This window comes from Ricinus communis, chromosome 7, assembly GCF_019578655.1.
Source record: "Ricinus communis isolate WT05 ecotype wild-type chromosome 7, ASM1957865v1, whole genome shotgun sequence".
In the NCBI taxonomy this organism is placed as follows: domain Eukaryota; kingdom Viridiplantae; phylum Streptophyta; class Magnoliopsida; order Malpighiales; family Euphorbiaceae; genus Ricinus; species Ricinus communis.
In genome coordinates this window covers 379,582-404,241 of record NC_063262.1, presented here as the reverse complement: position 1 = coordinate 404,241, position 24,660 = coordinate 379,582, and the positions used below count along the sequence as shown (strand labels likewise).

Genomic DNA, 24,660 nt, shown 5'->3' with positions numbered 1-24,660 from the left:
CACTGATACAGGTGAGCGGCGTACCTAGCCTGTCACACTACGGACCTATCGTTCTTGCCTGGTGAACCCCAATCTTCATCTCCTCTTCCCCTTCTGTTCAATCCGCCTTCTTCACCGGATATTCAAAATCTCCTTCTTAAGGTTAGTTCCACTTTCCAGGACCGATACCGACACTGAAGGACTGAGACCGACAGCTTAGACGAGAACAAAAAAGGGGAGAAAGCGAACCGTTCTAACGAGATATGAGGCTAGAGTAGAATACTAGGATGAGTACCTCTGACTCAACTTATGAAATCCATTCTGTTTTACCGCTCTCTTCTTACCGCTATGAAAAGACATTGCATCTTGAGTTAAGGCCAGTTACCTATACCTATACTCAATGTTGGAGTCAGGAATAGCTTCTGCTTCTACTTTTTATTCTTTCTCTTAGTTACTACTAGATATATAAGACATTAAGATAAGTTCTATAGTCCATTAGAGCCAGTTGCAGCCTCAGTTTCCTTTGCTGCGGATTGAGTTGCTTACTCGAAAGAATATGAAGAGAATTGCTCCCTAAAAAGAAAGTAGAGTAAGGGATAGAATGAATATTCTTACAATTACACTAAGAAGAAGAAAGCATCTGCGTCTTTCTCCCGTTTTAACTCTTAGAAGGAGTATTTCCAGCAATCCAATGAGAGAGCAGGAGTATTGTGGAGTTTGAAAGACTTGTCCTATTCCTGTTCTGTTCTGATATGGTTTTTTACAACTATTCTATAAAAAATCCGGTAAGGTACCCCTGCAAAAGGAGTAACGGTATCTCTCTTGCAAATCCGTTCATTCCCACCCGGCAGGAAGTATGGTCTTGCTTTCTGGCTAAGACATACGATCAATCAGGTGAAAACGACTTCTAAGAAATAAGAAAGGTTTTTTCCAGCTCTTTGATCTCCTTTGTTCTATTTTTAAGTTTGGGAAAGCTGCTGTTCTCGCTAAACCCTATCTTGGATTCTCTACTCTTTTGGCTACTCAATCAATAGCGTATGTAGATAAGATAGTGGCCTCCGCTTTTTTTCTCGCTTATACCCGTCCTGACCTTAACGGTCTTGGCTAAATGCTTTTCTCGCTTTCCCCTTCGACCGAAGGAGAATAACTGATGAGAGAGTATGCTATGCGCAGACTGACTTGCTGCTTGCCATAATGAGCTTATTAAGCATCGTATGGCTAAGTGCAAGCCCCTGTAATCAAGCTTAATGCCCGGGCTTATTAAAGCTCTTGAAAGAGCTGTTAGGTAATCCAAGTGCATTAAATCCAAGTCTTTTCCTCTCTTTGAGAGCTCTTACAGCAAGTGCAAACCAACTAAAACCAAGAGTTGGGGTTGATTTCGTATTCCCTACCGTCTCGTAATCCTTGGCATTTACACTCCTTGAGAAAGCCTTGGGCCTATCCCCGCCTTTTCACTGACCTAGTCAAATGCCTTTAAATAGAAAGGAGAAAGGGCATTGAATGCCCGGAAGAAAGGGTTTTGGATCTCTTGCAAGGGCTTCCAGCAAGAGCAAGTGCAACTAAAACCAAGAGTTGGGGAGGGCGTTTTCCGGGGCAGGGCTTCTAATCCTTGGATTGCACTCCTTGAAAAAAGCCCCTTGGGCGAGATCAAGGGCATTGAATGCCTCGTAAGAAAGGGCAGTTAACGCTCTTGAAAGCGCTCTTAGGAAATCCAAGTCTTGCATTCCGCGGTTTAACTGTCTTTGAGATCCCTGAAGAGGCCTACGAACGCGGTCTGCTGCGGTGTAAGTTCAATTTGCTTACCAGAAAAACTCTTATTCTAAGATTCCCCTTTCTAAGACAATAGTCTTACACTGAGACTAGTCTGTTAGCCAAGAAGAATGAACCAGATGATCCAGAGAATCAACCAGGGATTCCTCCGCCTAACCTAAACTAGTAAGTCCAACTGTAGGCTCTTGAGTCTGATACTAGTTCCTCTCTTACGCAATTTATCAATCCGCATACGAATAGGTAAATTGGTCTAGTGAGTATGGGAGTATGGGAGCTAGAGATATGGTACTAGATTGTGAATATGGGAGTGAGTATGGGAGCTAGTGAATATGGAGTATGCCTATATCCCTAGCCAACGTGTGTAACGAACGAGTGTACGTGTGCTTAGTAGCTAGCGGTGCCATTCCCGCGGGTGCCATATTCCACTTCCCTTGATGCCAGCGTGCATGTAACCAACGAACGTGCGTAACCACCGGGTCTTGCTAACGGGTTTAGTAAGCAACGAACGAGTGTGTTGCCTTAGACTATAAAGGGAATAGGGTTTTAATCGGCTAACTGTGAACTAAGAGCTTGTGAAATCGGGTAAGTAAGTAAGTTAAGTAAAGGGTAGCCCTCTTTCTTAGTAGAAGGAGAATCTGCCAACTAAGAGTAGAAGCTAGGGTTAGTAAGCTGTAATATGGTTCTAGATAAGGGAGTTAGCTATCTCTCGTGGTTAGCTCCGCAGGAGGAAGAGTGTGCTCTAAGAAAGGAGTTTGCGCGGGTAGGAAGCTCCGCAGGAGGAAAGTGTGTTACTGAACCTGGGAGTTAGGAAGCTAGATATGATACTAGATATGGGAGCTAGATGGAATATGTTCCTAGATACGGTAACTGTATAAGCTAATAGCCTGCCCCAGGTATGAATAGATAGCATTCCTTCTTAGAAGTTGAGAATCTGGAAAGAAGAGTTAGGCTAGAGTTAGGAAGCTGTAATCTGGGAGCTAGGTGTAGCTATGGTGGGCTGCCGTGGGGCATGACTTGTCCCCGGCTACCAAAAGAGGGGGCAAGTTAGGCTCCACTAGTAGCAGCCCCAGCGCGGGTAAGAAAGCAAGGCGAAGGCTCCTCGGACTGGACTAGAGTATACGTTCTTTTGAGCTTTCCGTCGATCGAAGTAGGGCAAGTCTCAGTGTTGTATTTGAGGTTGGTCAGAGGGCTGGCCCAGGGCATGTCGGAGCGAGGGGGTCAATCATCATCGTTTTTCCAGAAAAAGGTAGTTGAAAGCTGGAGCTTTACGAAACGAGTTGTTTTCAAGTTCATGTCGAACCAGTTTTCGTTGTTTACGGGAAGTCGGGGCTTGCTCTTTTCCTAAGATTCAAAAGGGGATCTTTATACTCCCGCCTAAGAGCGGGTATCCTGGCTTAACTCCTTTCAGGCGAGTGAGTTTGGCTTTTCCTAAAAGCTTCTTTCTGGCTTGGTGAAGACTGAGGTAGTGGTTTGCCACCTTCAAGCCTAGAGAGCAAGTTTGAAAGCTAGGCCAGTTAGTTGAGAAGTAGGGATGTTCTCACCTGTCCTATCGCTATCAATAAGAAGGAATTTCCTTTATGCCTTGAGCCTTCCACTCTTCCTTATAGTCATGTCTACCTACGTCATTCTTTTGAAGTGAAGCAGAAAGCAGATGGACACAAGTGCACTAAAACAGCAGTTAGGCCCTTTCCATATGCCCCTACTAAATTTCTCGAGGAAGAAGAAGCAGACGAATACGGAAAATAAGGTAATTCCTTATCCGTAAAGGATTCAGCCATTAGAAATGCACTTCCTTTTTCTGATTCACGTGCAGAACGCATTCTAACAGCTGTAAAACAAAAAACCAATGTCCTTCCCGCAGGGGAGTCAGTTGAATGTGGGATAACCAAAAATGCCCTTCTCTTTAATAGCAACCGACAGCTTAGTCTTGCAAAGATGAGGTTTACCTTAACAATGTCTTGGTTGGAGCTATGGATGGGGTATGCCTCTATCTGTCTATATGGCAATTCTGCACTAAATACAGCCCTTTCTTATTCTTAAGGCAGTTCAGTTGCTTTGAGATGAGCCCACAATGGTGATGTTAACGAGTCTTTCCAGCTTTTTTCGATTTCTTTTCTTCACTAAGAAGGCCTACTCACAAATTGGGTTTGAACCAATATAATATTAATATTTCCCCATTGGGGCGACTTTCCGTTTAGTCGATTGTGATGGGTCTGTCGTCCTCCTCATTATAGTCCTCCTAAAATCAATAGCATTTCGTCGAAATAGATCCTGTCTTTTCACCGCTCCGTGGGTAGTCCTATGCATAGTCAGTACTATAGCCCCAATCATGGCTACTAATAAAATAAGACTAGGAACCAAAAACCAGACGAAATAGTAGGTATAAAGTAAATTGCCCAATGTTTCCAAATTAGTCCAACTTCGTACCTTTCCGGCATAAACTGTATATCTCAGAGAGGTCGTATTTCTTTGGGTTGGTAGTAATGGAATGGTTTCATTATCTAAAATGAAGAACATTTCCCACCAAAAGATCAGTCCAATAATACCACTCACTGGTAAATAGCGCAAGACTTCTTCGTGAATCTCCGCTATTTGAATATGGAACATCATAACAACGAATAGGAATAAAACGGCTATAGCTCCTATATAAACTACTGGGAAGATCATAGCGGAGAAGTCGAGACCTAACAAAAGAAGTAAACCTGAAGTATCGCGAAAGACTAGGATGGGAAACAAAACGGAATGTACCGGATTTTTAGCACGTGCAACCATCAAACCAGAGACCAAAGCAGGGCTCGACAAAACAGAAAGTATCATGGTACGTCGTCCTTCCCTGAAATGGAACTTTCATACTGGAGCAAGAACTAGCATGAAAGTCGATCTATTACGACCAGCGCGGTTGTTCGTATTTCATTTTCTTTTTCCAAGCCAAGCCCTTCTTAGAAAGCACTCACTGAGTTACTTACGGAATCTCAAATCTCTTTCGACGCCGAGCATTTTTTATGTGTCTAGGTCGATTAGAGGTTCGGTTTGCTTCTCCCCTTTAGCGTTCTGGGCCCCTAAAAATAAATAAAGAAACCCGAAATCAAAAGAAAGAAGAGAAATTTTGCCATGTTTCCCGAGAGAGGCCGCTTTCTCTCAGGCCATCAGTCAGTCTTCTACTTCTAGTCGACTGCTCTATGACGGGCTTCCCTGTTTCCTGGGCTCTGCTCGCTCGTCTACGTTCCGACCCAGCAAGTAATAATTGAAATTCATTTCACCTTGCCTGCATTAAGATTTAAAACTTGTCGTCAAAAAACAATCAGAATTAAGAAAATCTAAAATGGAAATAGTGACTAGATGGATCCCTCTCTTTATCTCTATCCACGGAGATACCTATCTATATGGATAGAAATCTATCTATGAATCGATCTAGACTATCCTCTATCCGGATAGATATGTCCCTATGAGCGACTACGCCGATCTTTATATGTTTTGGCCACGTCCGTTTCCCGCTCCGAAGAGGAAGGTTTAAATCTTTCAATCTTATGTCGTGAGGGATATGACCTATCTTAGGTCCATAAGATACCACAGCTTTTAGTGTTCTATGATTCACCTCCGAATAATGAGTAGGTAGTTCGATCCTTTTGATTCTTCTCTTCATAGTAAACTGATGGGGGGACGCGGAGCAATAGATCGAATTACTATATAAAGAAGAGTTGTAAACTATAGGACTTCTTATTCGAGTAGGAAGATTTCGGTTTTTCTCGTTCCTTTTCTTCGATAAGAATAGGGATTTGAAATGATACAAATTTCTCTTCATTCTGTTGTGCTCAGCGAAGGAACTGCCTAAGCATACTTTTTCGGATCCAAACTTCTTTGTTCTTTCTAAGTCTTCTTCTTGCATAGAAGAACGCAACTGTTGCAAAAACCGGGATTTTAGTAGTAGGCGGCATCCCCTCTTAGTTTTGAGTAGGTGGAACCATTCTGTTTTGGTTCTTCTCCACATTCTTACCGGGTGATCCAGGAATTTGCCTATGATTTTTTCAACTGATATTTCGATATAGAAAAATCTCCTTATTTCTTCACCGCGGATTCTTGCGTCATTTGCTTTGAAAGATATTATATCACCGTGGGACACTTTCAAATGAGTAATGCTTACCATTCCATTATTCACACAAACCCTTCGATGACTTATCGGCTGCCTTGCTTGAGGAATAGTTTCACAAAAATGGAGACGAACCGGAATAACGTCCGATCTTGTTTCTGGATTAAGTAGAAAAGGGATATATGAAGTTCGTTCTGTTCCTCTGTGCATCTCTGTGATGGGTAAATCCCCATGAAAAGGGGCAACTTTCGTGTAGTTTGTGATTGGATGTAACTGTTAAGATTTTCTCTCGGATAAATCTTTCTCTTAATATCTTTCTTCTTGTTCCTCAATCTTCGGAGAATGCGGCGTTGTATTATTGTAAGTTCTCTCTTCCGAACATTTCCTGAAAGTAGACGACAAGTTTTAAATCTTAATGCAGGCAAGGCATATCTCGTTGAATCAGTCTTTTCGCCACATCGGGGCTATGGGAGTTGAACCCATTTTCCATCCACGACCCCCAAGAATCACGAGCAAGAACGAGACTACAAAAAAACTGAATTTCTTTAAAAGAGAATTTCGCCTCACTCGACTCCAAAGGAAAGACTTTCATTCAGCTTCGAGCGAAAAAAGGGGGGTTGTGACGAGAAGAATTTCATTTCCTTCCACACCCCACCGACCTGGTCCTCGATGTATCGATGCCTTTCTTTACTTGATGAACGGATAGGCACCTCTTTTCTATTTATGCAATTTGCGTCGAGGTACTTTGGATTCGGTTTGTTACCGCATCACTCGCGCCGCCAAGCTTGCTTGCCTCTCGGGTAGGGGCGCAAGGGTTGCTAAGCATTACATTCACGGGAAAACCCCCGAGAGAGTCCGTTTGGCAGCAAAACATAGCGAGTGGAGTAAGTATAAGTAGTATGAGGCGGCCGGAAGAGACTGAGCCCGGACGAAGCCAATCACATTGAGTTGTAGATTGAGATAGTTAACCTTAGCGGCACCTCTGACCTCAGATGCATGTGTTAAGCATATAACTAGCGAGCGAACCATACTTCGGATATCGCTCGGAGCAAGGCCAGTCGCTGGATTAAGACTAACAAACCGACCATTCCTTATCAAACAAAGGCCCAGCAAGAGAGGTCACTACGTACCTCGGCCTCAGGATGAACTCCGGGCCCGAAGACTGGAAATTCAACCCAACCTAAGCTAATAACAAAGTAGATTTTCAACCTACTAAAAGGAATAATAACAAAAAAAGATGTTTTAAAATGAAATAATAAGACAAAGGAGAACAGAATGCCAGACGAGTAGAAAAGCCAGAGAAAGCCTAAGCCAAAATGTGGAATAGTAAGAGACGATACGGTTACGGTTACCTTTCCTTTGCAGCAAGCGCAATCCTCGCAGCGCGCTATACGCTAGCGCTTCTTTGGTAAGGAGATTGTTCTGTCGTATTGTTCTTCCTTACCAGCCCTGTGACAAAGCACGGGGCTTTCTTCTCTACTAATTTTGAAGTATTAAGATTTGGAAAACTCTTGACCGTAAACCACCGCCATATTCTGTGTCTTTAGATGCGGAATCTTCTTTTCCAGGGCCTCGTCGCTTAAGATTCTAGAGAAACTGAATCCGTTAGTTCGGGGGAAACAGAATCTGTTGGTTAGGCGTCTGCGTCTGTATCTTCGGATCTTTCTTCATACGTTGGAGTTGGAACTACAGCCTCTGCCCTCCAGCACAAATTCTTAAGCTTGATCGGTGTCATAACCTGGGACCTTGCAAACACCCACTCATCGCCCGTCGCGCGTGGTCGTCGCGTGAAGGTCTTTGTTTTTTTGTGCTGCTATGCGCTTTCTCGCTTGCCTATCTCTTTGCCTTTCGATTTCGATCTTTCTATCAGTAAGCCTGCTTCGCTTCTCTAATCGCTAAGCCCTATACAGTTTGAGCGGTGCCCTTCCTTGATCTTCTCTTCTGTGCGAAAACCATATTGCTCAGTTTCAGTTGAACAACCGGTTCTGAATCTACTTATGCCTATTTCAAAAATTCCGAATGGACTTTCTGCGCTTCCTGAGAAGAAAGTAGTCTTGGTATTGGATCCTATCTCTCGTGTCCTGTACAAAGAAATTCGAAATGAGCGCACGAATATAATTCCCTTACACTTAAGGGGAGCCGAAACCCACTTTTTGCGTTTGGGTTTCGTTCTTAGCAAAAGGTAAAAAAGTCGATAGAAGACTATCAGTCGTCTTTTGTACTACAGCATGCGTTCCCTTAGTGTTTTAGTATTTTTATCCTTTTCAGATGGCTTCAGTAGTGGTGGCAACCACCGCCTGAATAGCAAGATTTTTATACTAAAATATGTATATATATATATAAGTTTTTCCAGGAAAGAAAGATGCTTCTAGAAAGCGGTTTAAGGATTGAAGAAGACTGTTGAACGATTCCCCTTCAATAGAAGGACTAATCTCAGTCTATTGGGCCCTAGAGGAGGTCTAGACAAGAGTTATTGAGCTTCCTCCCCTCGGGTTCCTTCACTCGCTTTCCAGAGGGATTCACTCTGCTAGTGATTTCGCAAGGCAATCTCCGACACGGCTTATTTCACTCCTAAATCAAGACAAAAAGCCACTATATGCTTAACACAAACTTTCCGGTCCGAGTACACTACAGTCACGAGACCTAACGAGTTACATACTTGTAACGTCAGAGCGTAATACTTGGAGCGAGATGTTGAGAATCAGAACGGTAAGAGGAAAATCGTTTACTTCCATCACTACAACTAACAGGAGGACTACGACTATCACTTCCTCAACTCAATGTCCTCTTTTCTATGATTCATAGTGGGGGCTGTTTGGCTATTAGTCACTTTTCTCGCTCCTCAAGAAAGACGGCTAGAAACTTCCTATTAGGAATGGCTTCCTTTCAGGTTGTGTTGTTACAGACCAGACTGTTCTAACAGGGCAGGGGAGACGGAGAACTAATCTCATACAGTACAGCGGCAATAGCGCAGATAAGATCAGACTGAATGTGTGAAGGATAGGGTTCTGGTTCTCTTCTGTCCCGTTCCTTCAATCAAAGAAGAATCCATGCCCAGGGCTAGTGCCAGCGCATAGTAATAGTCTTCCCTGCGTGCCTAACATCCACTCCTTCTAGTCGAGTGCCTTCCGGCGCCTTTAACGATGAGAGAAGGCGATACCGAAGAGAATAACTCAAGGGCACTGGCTACTCCATCAACTCAATTTCGTTGCGTAAGTGAGGATGCTAGTCATCATAGTCTGAACTTGAAATCTTTCGTAGGCTCATCTCGTCGATTGGCATTCCGATCCTGGTCATTCATAGATAGTCGGCACTTTTAGTCATAGGCTATCGCCCATTCCTGATAGCCGCAGCTCTGCCCGTTCCCTATTCCATTAAAGAATGAATGGGAATTGATCTGACAACGGCTGGGCAAAATCCATCTCTTTCCATCTCTATTTTCGCTAAACTTGCTTGCTTTCATGAAGCCGACCTTAACGGACATCTCTTCTATTTTCGTAGATGGAAGATCCGGTGAATCAATTTAATTAGATGCCGCTTACCTAGATGCGGTGCTTGTCCCTCGAAGCGAAGGTCAAGACCAAGACATTGGGGATTCTGAATCTGACCGCACTTCCCTCAGGTCGAACGGCTATCGATCCTGGCCCGATGAGAAAAGGGTTGAACTCATGCTTGCCTTAACCTAATCTACTTGGATCCCGGATTCAATTCCATTAAGGCATTCATTCCCTTCATGTAAAGGAAGAGTTCAACAGAAGTCATCTCTCTGACACTGGCTGTTCTTTCTACCTAAACTTTATTTTTGGCTTCTTTTATCAAAGATAGGTGTGAGCTAAAGACTTTTCTCGCTAAACCCGTCTCTGATCTTCTCTACTGTTTTGGCTGCTTTCTTTCATATGGGTGTAAGGTTCCTAATGTTCTAACTCATAAAGTCTAGTAGCTCTTTTTGAATTCCTTTATGCAGTAAGTTCGCAAGCGAGTGATCAAGCTTTATAATTATCCTCTTCCTTTCCAAGGGCTAATTCAATCTATGAGTCTGTTACAGCCATGGATCTCCTTTCAGAAAGGACAAGCCTATGCAGGCAGCTATTGCTAGTTCCCTTGAATGGAAGTTCCGTCAGCCTTTTATATATAGTTTCCTTTGCAGTCCCCACTTGAATCCCTTCTTTTTTGAGAGTGGTGAAGTGAGGAAGGGATCTAGTCCCAGTGCCCCCTTACAGATACAGAGAATTCCGGGAATGAGATTTCTGGTGCATAAACACCAGTAGAGTTTAACCAGTATGTAAGTAATCAGTTTCAAATAAGTAATTTGATTTCTCTTTTGGCTATACAAAAGGAATCTCAAGCCATCGGGCCCTTTCACTTTCAAGCTGTTCAATATAAGACAACTAGTCAGCGGCTTTAATGGGTGTAGTATGTGCGTTCCCCTTCAATGGAGTTGGATTTTCTTAAGATTAAGGCAGAATATCAAAAGTTCCTGGCTTTTAAGAAGCAGTTTACTTCTTTTTCTGGAAGCTAGGGCAAGGCAAGGAATTTGAAACCCAAGGGCGAACTGAACCGGGCATGGAAGGCAATTCTATCAAGTAAAGCTAGTTGTCAGTCAGGGTTGAGACAGTAAGGTCGTTCAGGCTTGCTTGAGAAGGTAAGGCCTGATAAGGCTTGCTTGAGAAGGTAAGGCCTGATAAGGCTTGCTTGAGAAGGTAAGGCCTGATAAGGGGCTTTAGAAAGTAAAGTCGGGAAGGCCTCGTTCAAGTTCTATTCTCTACATGAGCTTCGGGTAACCAAATATGAACTGGTACCATGGGTGACGGCGAAAGAGGCATGTTTAACCGATAGCACTGGACTTGCTTATGACAGTTAAAACTACCTTGGGCTTTATACCAAAAGTATCAAAAAAATTGTAAAGATTTTCGTTTGAAACAGTTGAAGTTGAAAAGGGCTTTACTTGCTTACTCGAATTAGTCTTACTTACTATTTTCAATTCATATAATAGAATGCGCTCTTGGGATAACAATAGGATAGAACATGAAAGTCTTGCTTGTACTGATCTTTTTGATCTTCTTAATAGTTAATAGCACCTTTCATGTGAAGACTAAAAAGCAACTAATATAATAAGAGCTATAGCTAGATGATCATCTTCTCCCCTAAGAGGTATATTCCACTTCTACCTTTAAACCCTATATAAAGCCCTAGAAACAGCCGAATCAGGACTGTCCCCGTCGCTTCCTAGCTTCCTTCTCTTCTATCTAATCTATAAGCCACTAATAAGAGCTATCTATCCTCTATACCCCTTGCATACAATAATTAGTCGACTACCTATAACAGCAGTTTCTCTAACTCTCTAACTAAAAGGCTTTCTTAAGCCCCTAAAAGAAGCAGAAGATAGAGGTTTAGATGTAATCTATACTCACAGGATATATTGCATACTAAGATTATAGGGGAATGCTGCTACTAAAAAACAGAATAGAAGGCTATTACTACTACAGACCGTAAAGGCAAGGTCGGAGAATTTTGACTAACGAACTACAGGTCGGTTCAGTTCGCCCTTAGCAGCGTTCACAAGTAAAGAGAGAAAGCAATGGGTGTTCGGTTCGCCCCGCTATATGAAATCATTTCCACCGGCCTTCGACTTAAAGAAAGATGGGCATAGAAGCCGTTTAGCTCATTCTCGAGATACGGGCCTCTTCCACTCAACAACAAAGAATATCTTTACTGGCTAGAGGCGGCGCATCTCGAGTGAGATCGAACAATTAATCAATCGTCGAATCCCTTTCTTTCCCTGCCACCTCGGATGAAATAGTACGATGGATGCCACCCTCCATAGCTCCGCCTCTCTTTTCTTAGCCGGAGCTTTACCCATTTAGTACGAACTTTGGTGAGAGGCAAGCAAAAATGGATTGTATAAAGGCGGGCATTCTATCTCACATATCGCGCATCTGTCTGAATGATGAAGCGGTGGCATCTGACGACCGACCACATGCAACTCTTGACTGGGCCAACAATAGCTACCCACCTAACATCTCTTTCTCCCCAAGCAGAGGATCAACTATGAAAAACATGCTCAGGTCCAGAAGACTAAGATCTGCACCTTTCAACACTGAACCAAGAAAAACATGGGAGTCTTTGGCGTCAAAGTGCTTATCTTCTCTTACGATATTTCTATTCGAATATCACCAGTCTGCGCTCTTTGGACTTTTCCCCTTCGGGAGAAGTCCATTTCATCGAGCCTTAGACAGCACAGCCAATGAAATGAGACAGGATTTACTTTTTTAGTTTAGTAAAGATGACAAAGACAGTTCATGTTGACTCACTGAAAGGCAGTGTTTTAATATAATATGGAAAGGTTCTGGCGCATCAACTGGAAAGGAAGTAGCTTGTGCTTGGCGTGCTCTAAGCTCCGAAGCTGATGTTCGATTGAATTAACCTCAACAACTCGTGAAAGCAGTTTAACTAATGGCCGAAGTCAAGTCCTTCTTCGCGCACAGCCAGACCTTCTGCTCGATTGTTTGTTGCGGGAAGAAGGCTGGAATCTGTCTCTCCCTAGCCCTAGGATAGAATGTGATCTCTTTCTCTCCACTCCCCCTCCCTTCCGTCCTGTCAGATAATATCCCTGACTTTGACATAGAAGGGAATCTCAACCATGTACACAAGAGCAGAGCGAAGTACGAGGGTCGATGCAATTTAAGCGTGAGCTCAAGCAGAGCAGTTTAACGAAAGTACTCCTACACAACCAATAGCAGGAATCCCACTAACTAGTCAATTTTAATACACGGGGAATAGTGTTACGGGCACTAGGCTGGCAGGAAGGCAAGATGAATCTATCAAGCAAGTCAATACTCTATCTATACCAATTGATTATGAACTTCAGTCTCAGTAAATACATATGTTTGATTAAACCATTCAACATTTTGATCCTAGTCTTGACTTGGTTCACGGCCTATCTTTAGTAAAAGGAATGTGCAGCTCACGTACCTTAAAGAATATAGCAGTTGTAGCTGTTCTGTGTGGAGCACGATCGGCATAAGGACTTCGGTTTACGGAACGTAGCTAAAGGTGCTGTCTTAAATAGAATTTCTTCTTTTCTGATAGCAGCTACTCTAAGTAATTAAGCAATTTCCTGAGTTGATTGAGTACTGGTAGCCACTGAGCCAAGCCAATGATCCAAGGGTGGTGAAAGCGTAAGCGAAAGGGATAGAGGCTGGCATGATATAAAAGAATGGCTGTGAGGAAGGTTCGATGTAATTGAAGCTCAGGCAACATGGAGAAGTGGGAATGAGTAACCCGGGGTGGGTATGGGTGTTATGCCTGGAAGGCAGTCTTTCATAGGGCTTTCGAACGAAGTAGATAAGACTGTGTTTGCTTCTTATTATATAAGAAGTAGTTGCAATCAGTTCTTTCCTCTATTGCCAATCCCCAGTCATTCATGAAGCTACTCGACAAAGTAGCTAGGCTTTCCTGGTAGGTATTTAAATACCCTACCTTAAGAAGGCAGAAGTTCAGAGTCTAAAATATGCAATAAGCCAAGGGCTTTAGCGCTGAGGTAAGTCTTTCGTGAGGTAGGTCAGCTACTTCGGTTCCTCTTACTAGCGGGTACTCTTTCTTTTCTTTCTTAGGTGTTGTCTGAGTGTAGTGAGGAATGTGATGCGAGGGACTTTGCGAACGGGGCTAGGCGATGTCTGTTTAAAGAGAATGTCCCCCGCCGCTCTCTGTTCTTCTTACTAGCATCTCTAGCTGTTCTGCTTTCCTTTGCTGAAGCATTGAGGAGTGATCGATCCGAGATTCTAACTTCACTTATGAAATTCTTTAGGAAGACCCTTTTCTCGTTAGCTGACTGAGACCATTTCCGGCTTATAGCTGGTAGAACTAGATAGCGGTTAGAACGTCAGGTAAACTGCAAGCTATGGCAGTTCTGTAGCTCCTCAACGAAGGTAGGTCGACTAAGCCTAAGCCACTAAGGAAGAGTTATGAATCCATATCTGCTATCTGCCCACTGCCCATAAGCATGTCTGAATAAGCCTGCTGATTAGCTTAGCCCACCCCGGCCGAATCTCCTCACAGAACGAGGTTAGTTTTCTAATTTGCTAACCACATGGACAGCATAAGCAATATCGGGACGAGAAATGGTGAGATAAACAAGTCCCCCAGCGGCGATATAAAGTTGCATTAGGAATAGACTCCCCCACCATCTGACCAAAGCTTCACGACTTATTTACAATTCTAGTGACGGAGAGAGATCAGGACGGGAACTAGTATCGAATAAGCAAAAGAAGGGAACCAGTAAACAAGTAAGACTGCTAAGCAGGAACCAAGATTGATAGGAAGCAAGCAACGGACAGTTTACACAGATGCGACAGGACTGGTTGACCCCTTTCCGACAGATAGAGAGAACACAGATTTACTGAATACGGGAGACTTTCCAGTTTCCGGATGACCTATTCCAGATTCGCTACTAAAAGAAGGTAGCTTGCTTACTTAGTGCTTGTGCTAAGGAAAGTAGTTCAACCTAGCGAGTAGTCCTTCTATCTGGAGGTGGCTTGGGCTCCCTATGCACGTAGCAAGAAAGCAGAGGCCGACTTCTCGTGCAGGTAAAAAAGAACATCACTCGGGTCTTTCTCGACCTAATCAACCATCGGGTGAGGGGCAGGAAAGAGGCCAAGGGCAGTTAATCAGAACTTTTCTTATTCATACGAGGAATGACTAGCCTGGGAACATCACTCTTAGATACGAGATTTCCGGACCTTGCCATTAAGTTAGCGGCAAGGCTTGTCGTAGGCTCATCCCTTACTGAAAGTGGGAGATCAGCGGCATTGGTAAGCATTACGGTCTTAAGCCAATCAGTCTGAGTAGACAGAAAGCATAGGGGCGTTAGTGCGATTGATTCTCCCTTAGACCGCCTTATCCATAAAAAAGCCCTTCTTAGTCAAGCTTCGGCCCTATGGAGTAAAGGGAAGTGCGGATCTTTATATACACAATTCTCAGTCCAGTCGAATGCGAGCCAAGCTAGGTAAGCCAGTGGATCAATCAAGCGAGCCAATCGGTCCAAAGGGCTTGTCTTCGGTCTGTCAATCCACTGCCTTCTCTATTCGAGCACCCCGGCTTTAGTACGACCACTCAGAATTCACCGATTTTCAATTATTAAATTGAGCCATGCCACGTATCAGGGCATTAACTGCTATAAGCTAAGAGCATGATCCGGGTTCCATCTCAACCATCGGGAAATAAGCAGAACGGGATAGAAAGGCTATTGATCAAAGCGCCTTTCTTATCTAGAAGCATCCCATCAAGCAAGAAAGCAAGTGCTGGGATTCCCGTATCTTCTATCTATCATGGTAGAATACGAAACCTATAATACTGGAATGGGTGTAGGCTTAGTAGGACTCGAACCTTGCAAGATCAAATCAAGAATAGCCTTTGGCTGGGAAAGCACAGTCAGACTAGTGCCACGCCCAAAGCACCAAGACTGCTTATTCCGCAGCAAAGAGACAGGCCCGGCGCACGAAGCAGGGAGAAATCGGTACCCCGCGAGGCTGGCGAAGTCGGCACAAGAAGTAGGCGGAGTAGAGGCAGCAGGGGCTTAGGGTTGAAGGAATGAATCAAGGGAAGAAGGCTAAACTCGCTAGGATAGTTCAATCCTATTTGATTTTTGTAAATGTAAAGACAGCTTGCTTTCTAAGGTCGATAGGCTGATAAGGCTTTCTATTCTTTACTCTTTCCTAAAATTGGTTGCAAGCTAGCTTTTCTTAGTGAAACTGCTTACTTCAAGTATAGATTGAAGACCCTTTACTAGTAAAAGACTAGGACGAAGGATTTGAAAAACCTAAGAGCAATAGGCTTTTCAGTCCTCATTCCCTTCCTAGAACAGAGTGAAGGGTGGGCCAAGAGCTTATTAGAAGGAAGGGGTCTTTAGTAAAAAAGCATTCCGCTTGAACTTGAAAAGCCCGGGTACCTATGCGATTATTAAGGCAGGATGCCGAGAAACGTGTCTCTATCTACGAAGAGCAGTCCTGTGTGGGACTTTAGGACAAGGCTCTGCAAGACCTTTCGTTTAAGATGCCTGATGTCTAAGGCAAGAACGCCTTATTACAACTATTAGAAATTAATAAGCTGTTACAGAATCAGCAGCTATTGAACCCCCGAAGGAAGGACTGCTGGTAGTGGTTCGTCTTATCTTATTAGTAGCTGTCAGTGGTAAGAAGAATAGCTCTGGCTGTCAAGCGTGAACCCAGTCTGGGAATCAACAATAGGTCTTGGATTCGTCATTAGCGGTCAAAGCATTGATTCTAACAGTCTATTCTCAAAGAGCGATTCTTCACTTTCCCTAATACATTAAATTAAGGAAGGAGGGAGTTAAACGAAGAGGAACGACCAAAACAAAAGAGGGATCAGACCCCCTTTAGGCAAGGAAAGCAGTAAGGCAAAGCAAAGAATATATGCCCGAGCAAGAAAGGCAGCTAGCTTGGGTTACGGCTCGGAGCACGAACGATAGAATAAGAGTTGCAGTTTTTCTTAGTAGTGGTGGGATTTCCCCCTGTTCCATATCGTTTTCAAGCTACACAAATCGGAGTTGTTGGCAACCCACGGCACGGGTAATGGGTAGACCCTTCTTTTTTACCCAGAAAGACCAAGCTAAGCCAATCTCACGTCGAAGGAGGTTAATTCTAGCCCTTGAAAGCAAGCAGCCCACTTCGGACTCGCTCACAGGAGAAGCACGGACCTTTATATCCTTCGAGAAGACTAAGCTAAGTAAGGGTGAGCTCTTACTTAGAGAGAGTTGGGTAGAGTCAATAGCTCTAAGATCACATCGGATTGGTCCTAACTGCTAGGCTAGATCTTTGTGAAAAAAAGCAAAGTGCTTTCTCCTTCACTTCAATGGGTAAAGAAAGACCGGTTGACACCGCTTTTCAAAGATTTATTGTTAGCAGACTGAAAGTGCCTTGCCTTTTCCCTTTGATTACAGTTGGTCTCTCAACTCTCACTGTAGGAGGCTTCGCTCCCTGCTGAATCAGTCAGTGAATCAATAGTGGATATAGAAGAGTTCGAGTAGTGGATCTCGAGGTGTGTCTGATGGTTGAGCTCCGCCTTTGATCTGCGACTCCCTTGCCCCGAGCGCTGGGAGAATTGGCTCACCCGGGTACCACTGTTCGTTTTTCTTTTTACTACGTAACAGCTGGATCGGTTCGTGCGGAGCAAAGACCTACTTTGGTTGGAGAGAAATCCTTCAGTTGCGCTATTCTATTGGTGTCTGAATAGGAGGAACATGAAATTGCCTGCCCGCCCCTATCTATAGAAGCTTGTTGCCACTGTCCTATCAAAGAATGAGAGAGAGTTCAGTTCCCAGGTAACCTTCTTCAGTTCCAACTTCCGACCTCACACACTTGGTTGGAAGGCCCGCCTGTTCGTCTTCTGCCCTACCCTATCCTATGGTGTCTATTGCCAGATGAAAGAGTCCTGAGAGCATGACATCTGCTCATCAGTGGTCAAAATTTAGGAAGCGGTCTTCTTCCCGGCTGTAGCGCTTTTTCGCGCACAACAAGACAAAGAAGCTAAGCGCACACAGCTGAAGAGTCCGAACTTGTAGCACTTGTGGTGCGTAGGTCTTCTTTCTTTTTCAAATCCAGGAAAGGAGGTTGGGTATATCTAGAATAGAATCAACAGATGAGGGCGGTGGGGAAGGTTAATAATGCTCACGAAAAGAAGAATGGAAAGTGGAATAAAAAGAAGCCCATTTCCTTCCATGAAAGGAGGGCTTTTGATCCTCGCACCGAACTCTAAGCGAGTGGCTCATCGTGAGACCTTAGCCCGATGCCTTTTAACCGAAGCGAAGTTAGTCACAGGTCAACCCTTCAGAGTTCTTCTTACTCCCCGATTCTGTACCCTTGGCTAACTTGTTTTCCTGCGTTGCTCCCCTCTCATCTCTACTATCTTTCTCTCCTAACGTTGAGCGTGAAAGCGGCTCTGAACGGTCTTTCTTTGTGAGGATTGGGCTGGCTTCTTTCCTCATCCGAAAGGGTGGGTTTACGGTATCCCCGTCAGCGAAGGTCTGCTTCACTAAATGGCCTTGGAGCAGGTCACTCCCACGAATGCAGATCCGTTGCAAACAAAATTTTGGACGCAAGCAGCATGTTAGAGAGTGGGACAACTCACTGAAGTAGAAGGCTACTTTTTATAGAGCATGTGCGGTGAAAAGGGAGTGAAGTTCAGTATCATCGTATATCAAGTACTCGCTATGGACAAGAAGATGATCCACTAGAGGAGGCCTTAGAGTAAGGGGGTGGGGAAGGAAAAGGTGGAGAGGAGGAGAAAGAGTCTCTTTTGGTTAGCTAGACCATCTTCCCCATAGGACACCAAGGCTTGCAGCGAACCTTTCCCTTGTAGCCAGCGAAACGAAACCCTGCCTTGCGCAATTGCTTTGCTTAGCTTTCGAGCTAGCTAGCTCTATACTTCTTTCTTTATGTCTTTTCTTAGTTAACAACCTCTTCTTTCTGCCTGCCTCTGAAAAAGATTCATTCCTGGTTCCAATTCAAAAGAAAAAAAAGTACTCCCTTGCTGCTGTTCTAAGCTGATCTGGCTTTCAGCTTCAAAGGGCCCGACCCGGAAAGCGTTGCCTGCTTATCATTTTTCATTCCAAGGAGCTTCCTTGGGAGGCTCCCTTATGGACATGGGAGGTCAGTCAAACCTGCCCGGCCTTATCACAGATACCCCCCGCAACCAATGTGGGCTAGTAGAGGCCAGAGGTCCACTTGCTTCACTGACCTACCCCACGCCTGCTGCCTCCCCATGGTTTCAGAGCCGGCTTCAGGCCTTGGCCCGCTTTAGACCTTAGGTTTGGAGTTCCATATGCCACTGGATCCTATTATTGATTGATGCCCTATACTCACTCCCTGGTCTGTTGGAGAACAGAGCCTCCCCCCGTGGGGAGTGTCAAGCAAAGGTCGTCCTCCGCCTGACGAGATTGACCAAGATCTTTTGGAAGTCTCCCTCGGAGAAACACCTATTTATGCAAAAACCGCGTTTGCGTGGTCTCGGGACCAGCTTCTTCATCAGATTCGACCTCGTACTCATACTTAGTATGCCCAAAACCTAAAGTGGTTGGTCCAGGAAAAATGGGAGTTGCCTCAAGAAAAACAAGGACCACTGGCTCGGCAGGAACTGGATCCTTTGGTTCGTTCGCCAGAAGCTGGATCCATCGGCTCGACGTCTGTTGTGTCGGCATATGCTTCAGTGGTTTATTCATATTCAGACTTGCCTTCAGACCCGGCCTCCGCTTGGGGCTCGGCTTCTGAAAAAGACAGTACGTCGTCAGCCTGATTATGTTATGAATCTGGTTAGAGGCCTACCCTATGGAAGAACTCATCCATTGTGTAATTTTCATACTGATGTTCAAAGGGAGCAGTAGCTTCTATAGAGAGAGAGTTACGTCTTCCTTCCCCTTTCACTGAAATAGTTCTAGCGAAGAGTTGAGGAAATGCATATCCCCTTTCATCTTCTGGCTTTAGGAAGAGAGAGGAAGGGTAAGACACCTTAAGCCCACCCTTAACCAACTCCTGAGATGAAGCCCGTTGGTGATTGTTAGAAAATTCCCTACGAGATGATTGCTTAGCCTTCCCCACCCACCTGCCCTTCCTGGGTCATTTCTGTCATTTTCTTCTCTTCCATGGACGTAGTTTCATTTTCCCGGAATATCTTCTCTACCTATAGATTCCTACCCTTTGGATTGAATCGAATTCATTCGCTCGCGCCTCTCGCGTACGTAGCCTTTTGGCAAAGCTCTTTTCTCTTTCCCCTTATCCTGTTCAAAGGCACAGATTCACAGAGCCTCTATCAGATGACGATTGAATGGCTTCCACCACGACACGAAGAACTACTCCTTATTTACGAATAAAAACGACTCTTTTTGTTGAACCAACGAGTGAAGTTCTGCCGCTAAGACTAAGAGTGATTATGAAAGCTTTCCCCTGACTGAACCCAACGACTCTCGACTCTTTCAATAGAAAGAGTCAAGGGGCAAACAAAAAAACAATGCCCCTCTAGTTAAGTGATTTCGGTCCAGCTAACCCCTAATTCCCAGCTAAAAGCTTACGCTATTATCGGTACAGAGAGAATGGACTTGATCCCTGATTAGGCCTTAGAGCAGTCCGGCGTGGACGAGAGCAATCTTCGAACCCTGCGGTTTTCCTCTATTCAACGAGCGTACGTTCGATTCAAAGCACTGACTTTTGACTGACACTATTTAGGAAAGCCAAGCAAGGACTAGATGGATATAATAAAGTCTTTCAACATGCCCCTACTAGGTTCAAGGGCTGTCAAGCCATCACTCTAAATTAAATAAAAAAAAAAAAAAAAGAGCTGAGTTGGCTGCTCTGGAAGTTTTCAACTCCCTCAACTCCTTATCGCCGCTATATGAGTGAAAACTTTTTCGATCTGAGACCCCAATCCGTAAGGAAAAGAGGTTCATAAGGTTTGCCACTAGGGGGGAGAGCTACAACTTTCTTGATTTGAGACCCAGATCATAGAGGAAAATGGGCTGTTTGACAGAAGGCATAGCGCTAGTCCTCTTACGGATAGGTGGGACTAGGACCGATATCATGCTATTCTAGAGATAGATAGGCGAACAACGACCAAGCTATGAATGTTCTAATGTTTGCTTCTTTGAAGCTTGTTCCTTTCCCACCCTCCCTCCATACCTACTTTTTTGAGTGTGAAGCACAGGTGGAATGCCAACATGTGAAGCTTTATCACGATCGGTTTAGTGCGAAGCCAAGAGTACCATATATGAAATATATTTGAGAAAAGAAAACGATATCCCTGTCCGACACTGTCAAACTCATTCCGCTTAAGCTCTTCCTCGTGCAGTGTGCTTTGTCGAAGGGCTTGGGATTAGTATTTTTTCTAGTAGTTCTCTCAGTCAATCCCAACTGCTTGGTCAGGAAGTACGTTTTGAATGACTTTTGTCAGTATGAGTTAAGAGAGACTGATCGCGATAGACAAAGACCGAACGAAGAGCTTAAGCGAGAATGAATGTCGTTAGTCAAGTCCTTTCTTTCTTGTTCCACAAAGAAATTCTAAACAAGATTCTCGCATCAATGACTGACAATGCTATCTGAAAGCGGAGAAGGAAGACACACAGCGCAGCGAATCCCTCAGAGCGGTAGCGTGATCGGATCACAAAAGTCATTGTATATAATGTCGATGCTTCTTTTCCCTCATTGATGACCGGTTAGGTTTTCGAGAATCTATATTGATTGGTCTCAAAAGAGGATATATAGGGGAATGGATTTGAAGTTCGCTCTTCCCGGGAGATCTACAAACCAACCTTAGTGCTCGCTTCGCATACTCCACTCGCTCCCACCGCCCTTGATCCAACCACTGAGCGAGGTGAATCGTGAATGTTAGTTGTTAAAGAAGTGAAGTCGAGATGACAGATGAGAATGCAAAGCACAAAAGGAACATGGCACCAGTTCGCACAGATTGTGTCACCAAAGCATTGGATAATAAAGATCGTGTCATCATCGAAGTAAAGACCAGAAGGAAGTTGCTTTGCATGATGGGTCGGACGAAGCGAGCGATCCCTCCGCATCAGAATAGGTATCCAAGTCTGCGTTAACCGACAAGGGAATGTATTTTGTTCATCCAAGAAAGACTAAACAGAGGCGGGCGAGCTTGCCGGTGTGATACACCTACCCATCACGATGAGTTCTCGTTCGAAAGATCGAAAACCTACTTGGAAAAGAAAGATCCCGTTCTGTTGATCTTTGGCCTGTCTTAGCCTCATCGAAAGTAGGATTTCACAAATGAGTTGAGTTGAACAAATGCCTCATCGCATGATCATTAGTAGGATCAACCAGAAACTTACCTTGAAAGGAGATCTGCCTATGACTAGCGGCTAGCAAGCATCTCAGAAATTATAAGAATTGGACTTGTCAAGCCCACAAACAACTTTAGAAGGGGCTTTGCCGGTTGCTTTTTAGATGCCTTAGTTTCCTATTGTATCCGGTTGGTCCTTCCCTCACATCATTCGAATCAACTTTCAATTTGCTTGGACAAGTCGTTTTTGACCAGAGGGAGACCACTACAGACCTTTTCGCTTGATTCTCCGCTTAGAAATCGGCATAGGAAGTGAAATTCTACCTCTCCGCCAACTCAACTGCCCTAGCCTTTGCTTCCTCGGACATCTATGTGCTTGTTGATGCCTATTCAGACTCGGTGCCTCGCAGCCATTACTGATTGAACTTGTCTGGTACGACTTCTTCCTTTACCAATGAGTATCAAACAGCACATGCAACCAATTATTTGATTACAGATATTGACCGACGAAAAACATTTTCATATTGCCAGTCGGGAAAACCTCACGAACGGGATAGGGCGAGAAGGAAGAGAATTCCAGTAAGAAAAGCATTTTCTCACTTACTAAAGGTGACACGACAGCTAGACCAACATACGCAGGAATTGGGTCGATCGATGAGGTTACTCTTTACCCTTTTTGGCACTCATCCGGATTGCTCTTCTTGGATTGGTTTCCCGGTTGCTTTGCCTAAGCCAAGCTTCACATTAAACACAAGAATTGGACCACTTTGTGGGGCGAGTTTGCTATTGCCTTGGTCCGGAAGGTGCCTCTACGAGTAGGTATACTACTACGATTATCCATTTCTGGTAATGTCGGGGAGGAAGTTCGGGTATCCTTTTTCAAAGAAGGAATCAAACTCCATGTAAGGGCATATAGGGTTCCAAACCTAGCCTATTAGGTATAGAGGAAAGAAGCCAATTATAATCTTACTCGCTCCTTGGGAATTAGTCCCTCCTGCTTACCCGCTTTAAAAGCTTGTTCACTTCCCATTAGATTGGATGCTGGATAGCTTGCACTTGGATTGTAATTGTAAAGGAACCTCAAGGGACTGCTAACCAAGGGGAATGAAACTTCAGGGACTTTAAATAAAAGCTTGAAAACTGTCTAGCACTCTATTCGCTCCTATCCCACTCCATGTAAGTAGCACTCGCTTAATTAAAAAGGATTCTAAAAAGGGTATTTTAATAACTCGCAGGGGAAAACCCATTCAATTCACAGCGATGTTCAGGATTACCAGATGTGGGTGGTAAGGAAATTGTCAGAGGTCCACGCCGCAAGAAAATATGGATACGGGGTCGCCCAGGTAAGTGCTGGCTCCTGGATTAGTTACTTCTTTTACTTTTACGTGATAAAGAATTCGAAGACGGAGGCTTTTCAATAAATTAAATCTCCACTTTAGGTTTCGCCCATGCCGATAATTCTTTCATCTGCGAAGATGCATTCGCAGTAGTTGCCCGAATGATGAGACAGAGAAAGAAGAAACTCAATTAAACAAGAAATCTCATAAGAGAAGAAAGTCTAGAAAAGAGAAAAAACCTTAGATCGTAGGCGAGACTTTATGACTAGAAATGGGATCTTTTTCTTTCTTCATTTCGGGTCCAATCATTCTAAAAAAGCCTTATGCTTAACACAGGCAAATTTAACGAAGTTTTCTTGGTTGTTCTTCGAAAAGTCAGTTCGGTTGTGTCTTCAGTTCTTTTTTCCATCTTTTTCATCGTTTTTGCTAAGTGTTAAGCAAGCGTAGTGGAAGGAGCCGAAAACGAACTCAAATAAGGGATCAGACCGCTCCTGGTGTTCGAACTAGTCATTAATGGTCGGCTTCATTGGTACCCTTTCTTTTTTCCGGTATGCCGCTCCGCGAAGGAGCGAAAGAGAAATTCAACTTTCAGTGATATGATAAAAAATCAATTTCATTGTTTAATGATACGTTTATGGTTCTTTATCTTTTTCTTTCCATTGACCCTTTTTTGCCCACTGGTAAATAGGGTGCCGAAAGACGTACGCATCATTGTATTTCGTATTGCAAGACTGCTCTTTTTTCTTATACTATCGAAAATTATACTATCTATGGGCTATCTATTTATGGATGAATTATCCCGGGCAGTTTCCCAATTCCTACCTTCTTCATCGGGGGGAATTGCTGGGGGGGCCGCCCCTGGTGGACCTGAAGGTAATTTGCCATTCATGCCCGTTATCCCCCAAAACAATGGAAACGGCGAGGGAGATCCATATCCTATGGAAATGGACCTGGTGGATATACCAGTGGATATACCCCATTTGGAAAACCCTCTCATCTCAGATGATGAACGCAGGGACATCTTAACAAGAAGATACAGGATACTTCATTGTTATAATGGGGTTGAAGATATATATGCTTACGAGCATCGCATGGAAAACATTATCCACGCCCAAATGAGTGTGGAACGAGATGTTGAGGCGGCATTAGTGAAAGATGGATTTTTTCCAAACTCAATTAAAGAAAATTATAATAAAATACGTGGCTATATCCATTGTCCTAATGGTAAGATTATGAAAGAAAAAGAATATCAGAAGTATCTTTTTCAAATTAGAACCTTAGGTACTCGAGGATGTAAGCCATACCAGCGACTCCTTAAAGCAACACGGAACTCAAATCTCCTTTTAGATAAAAAATATAATTTTCTATTTTAGAAAACTTTCTTTACTTGTGTGAAAGAATTTCGAGTTCCGATCACCGAACTTGATCCACTTTACCCTTGCCTTTTTAAACCACAAAATCTCTTCCTTCCGAAGCATCTCGTTGAATTAAGTTTTCAGCTTCTTTTCCAACCCTACTAAGCCCCGAATCATTTCTAGCTCGACTCTTTTGAATTCCCTCTAGTCTGGCCAGGATCCTTTTTTTCCTGAGATGTATGTTACCGAATACATGTTTATTCCATTCGGATACTTTAGCTGTAAAATGACTAAGAGCTTCCATTAAGACCACACTAGTGCTCAAGTT

At 43.8% G+C, this 24,660-nt stretch overlaps 2 protein-coding genes and 1 pseudogene across 2 annotated transcripts in view; all 3 read right to left on the bottom strand.

Moving 5' to 3' along the window:
- Positions 1-1,149: 1,149 nt before the first annotated feature.
- Positions 1,150-4,796, bottom strand: LOC125370601 (NADH-ubiquinone oxidoreductase chain 6). Its single transcript, XM_048376612.1, has one exon. It carries the CDS (start codon positions 4,564-4,566, stop codon positions 3,913-3,915), a length of 654 nt encoding a protein of 217 aa, XP_048232569.1. The 5' UTR covers positions 4,567-4,796; the 3' UTR covers positions 1,150-3,912.
- Positions 4,663-19,492, bottom strand: LOC125370584 (annotated as a pseudogene).
- A 4,931-nt stretch (positions 19,493-24,423) lies between these two features.
- The window catches only part of LOC8267603, an 876-nt gene continuing 639 nt past the window's right edge, over positions 24,424-24,660 (bottom strand). Inside the window, exon 2 of the mRNA XM_002535258.2 lies at positions 24,424-24,660. This exon is cut by the window's right edge and continues 467 nt beyond it. Coding sequence (XP_002535304.2) covers positions 24,424-24,660 — 237 coding nt within the window.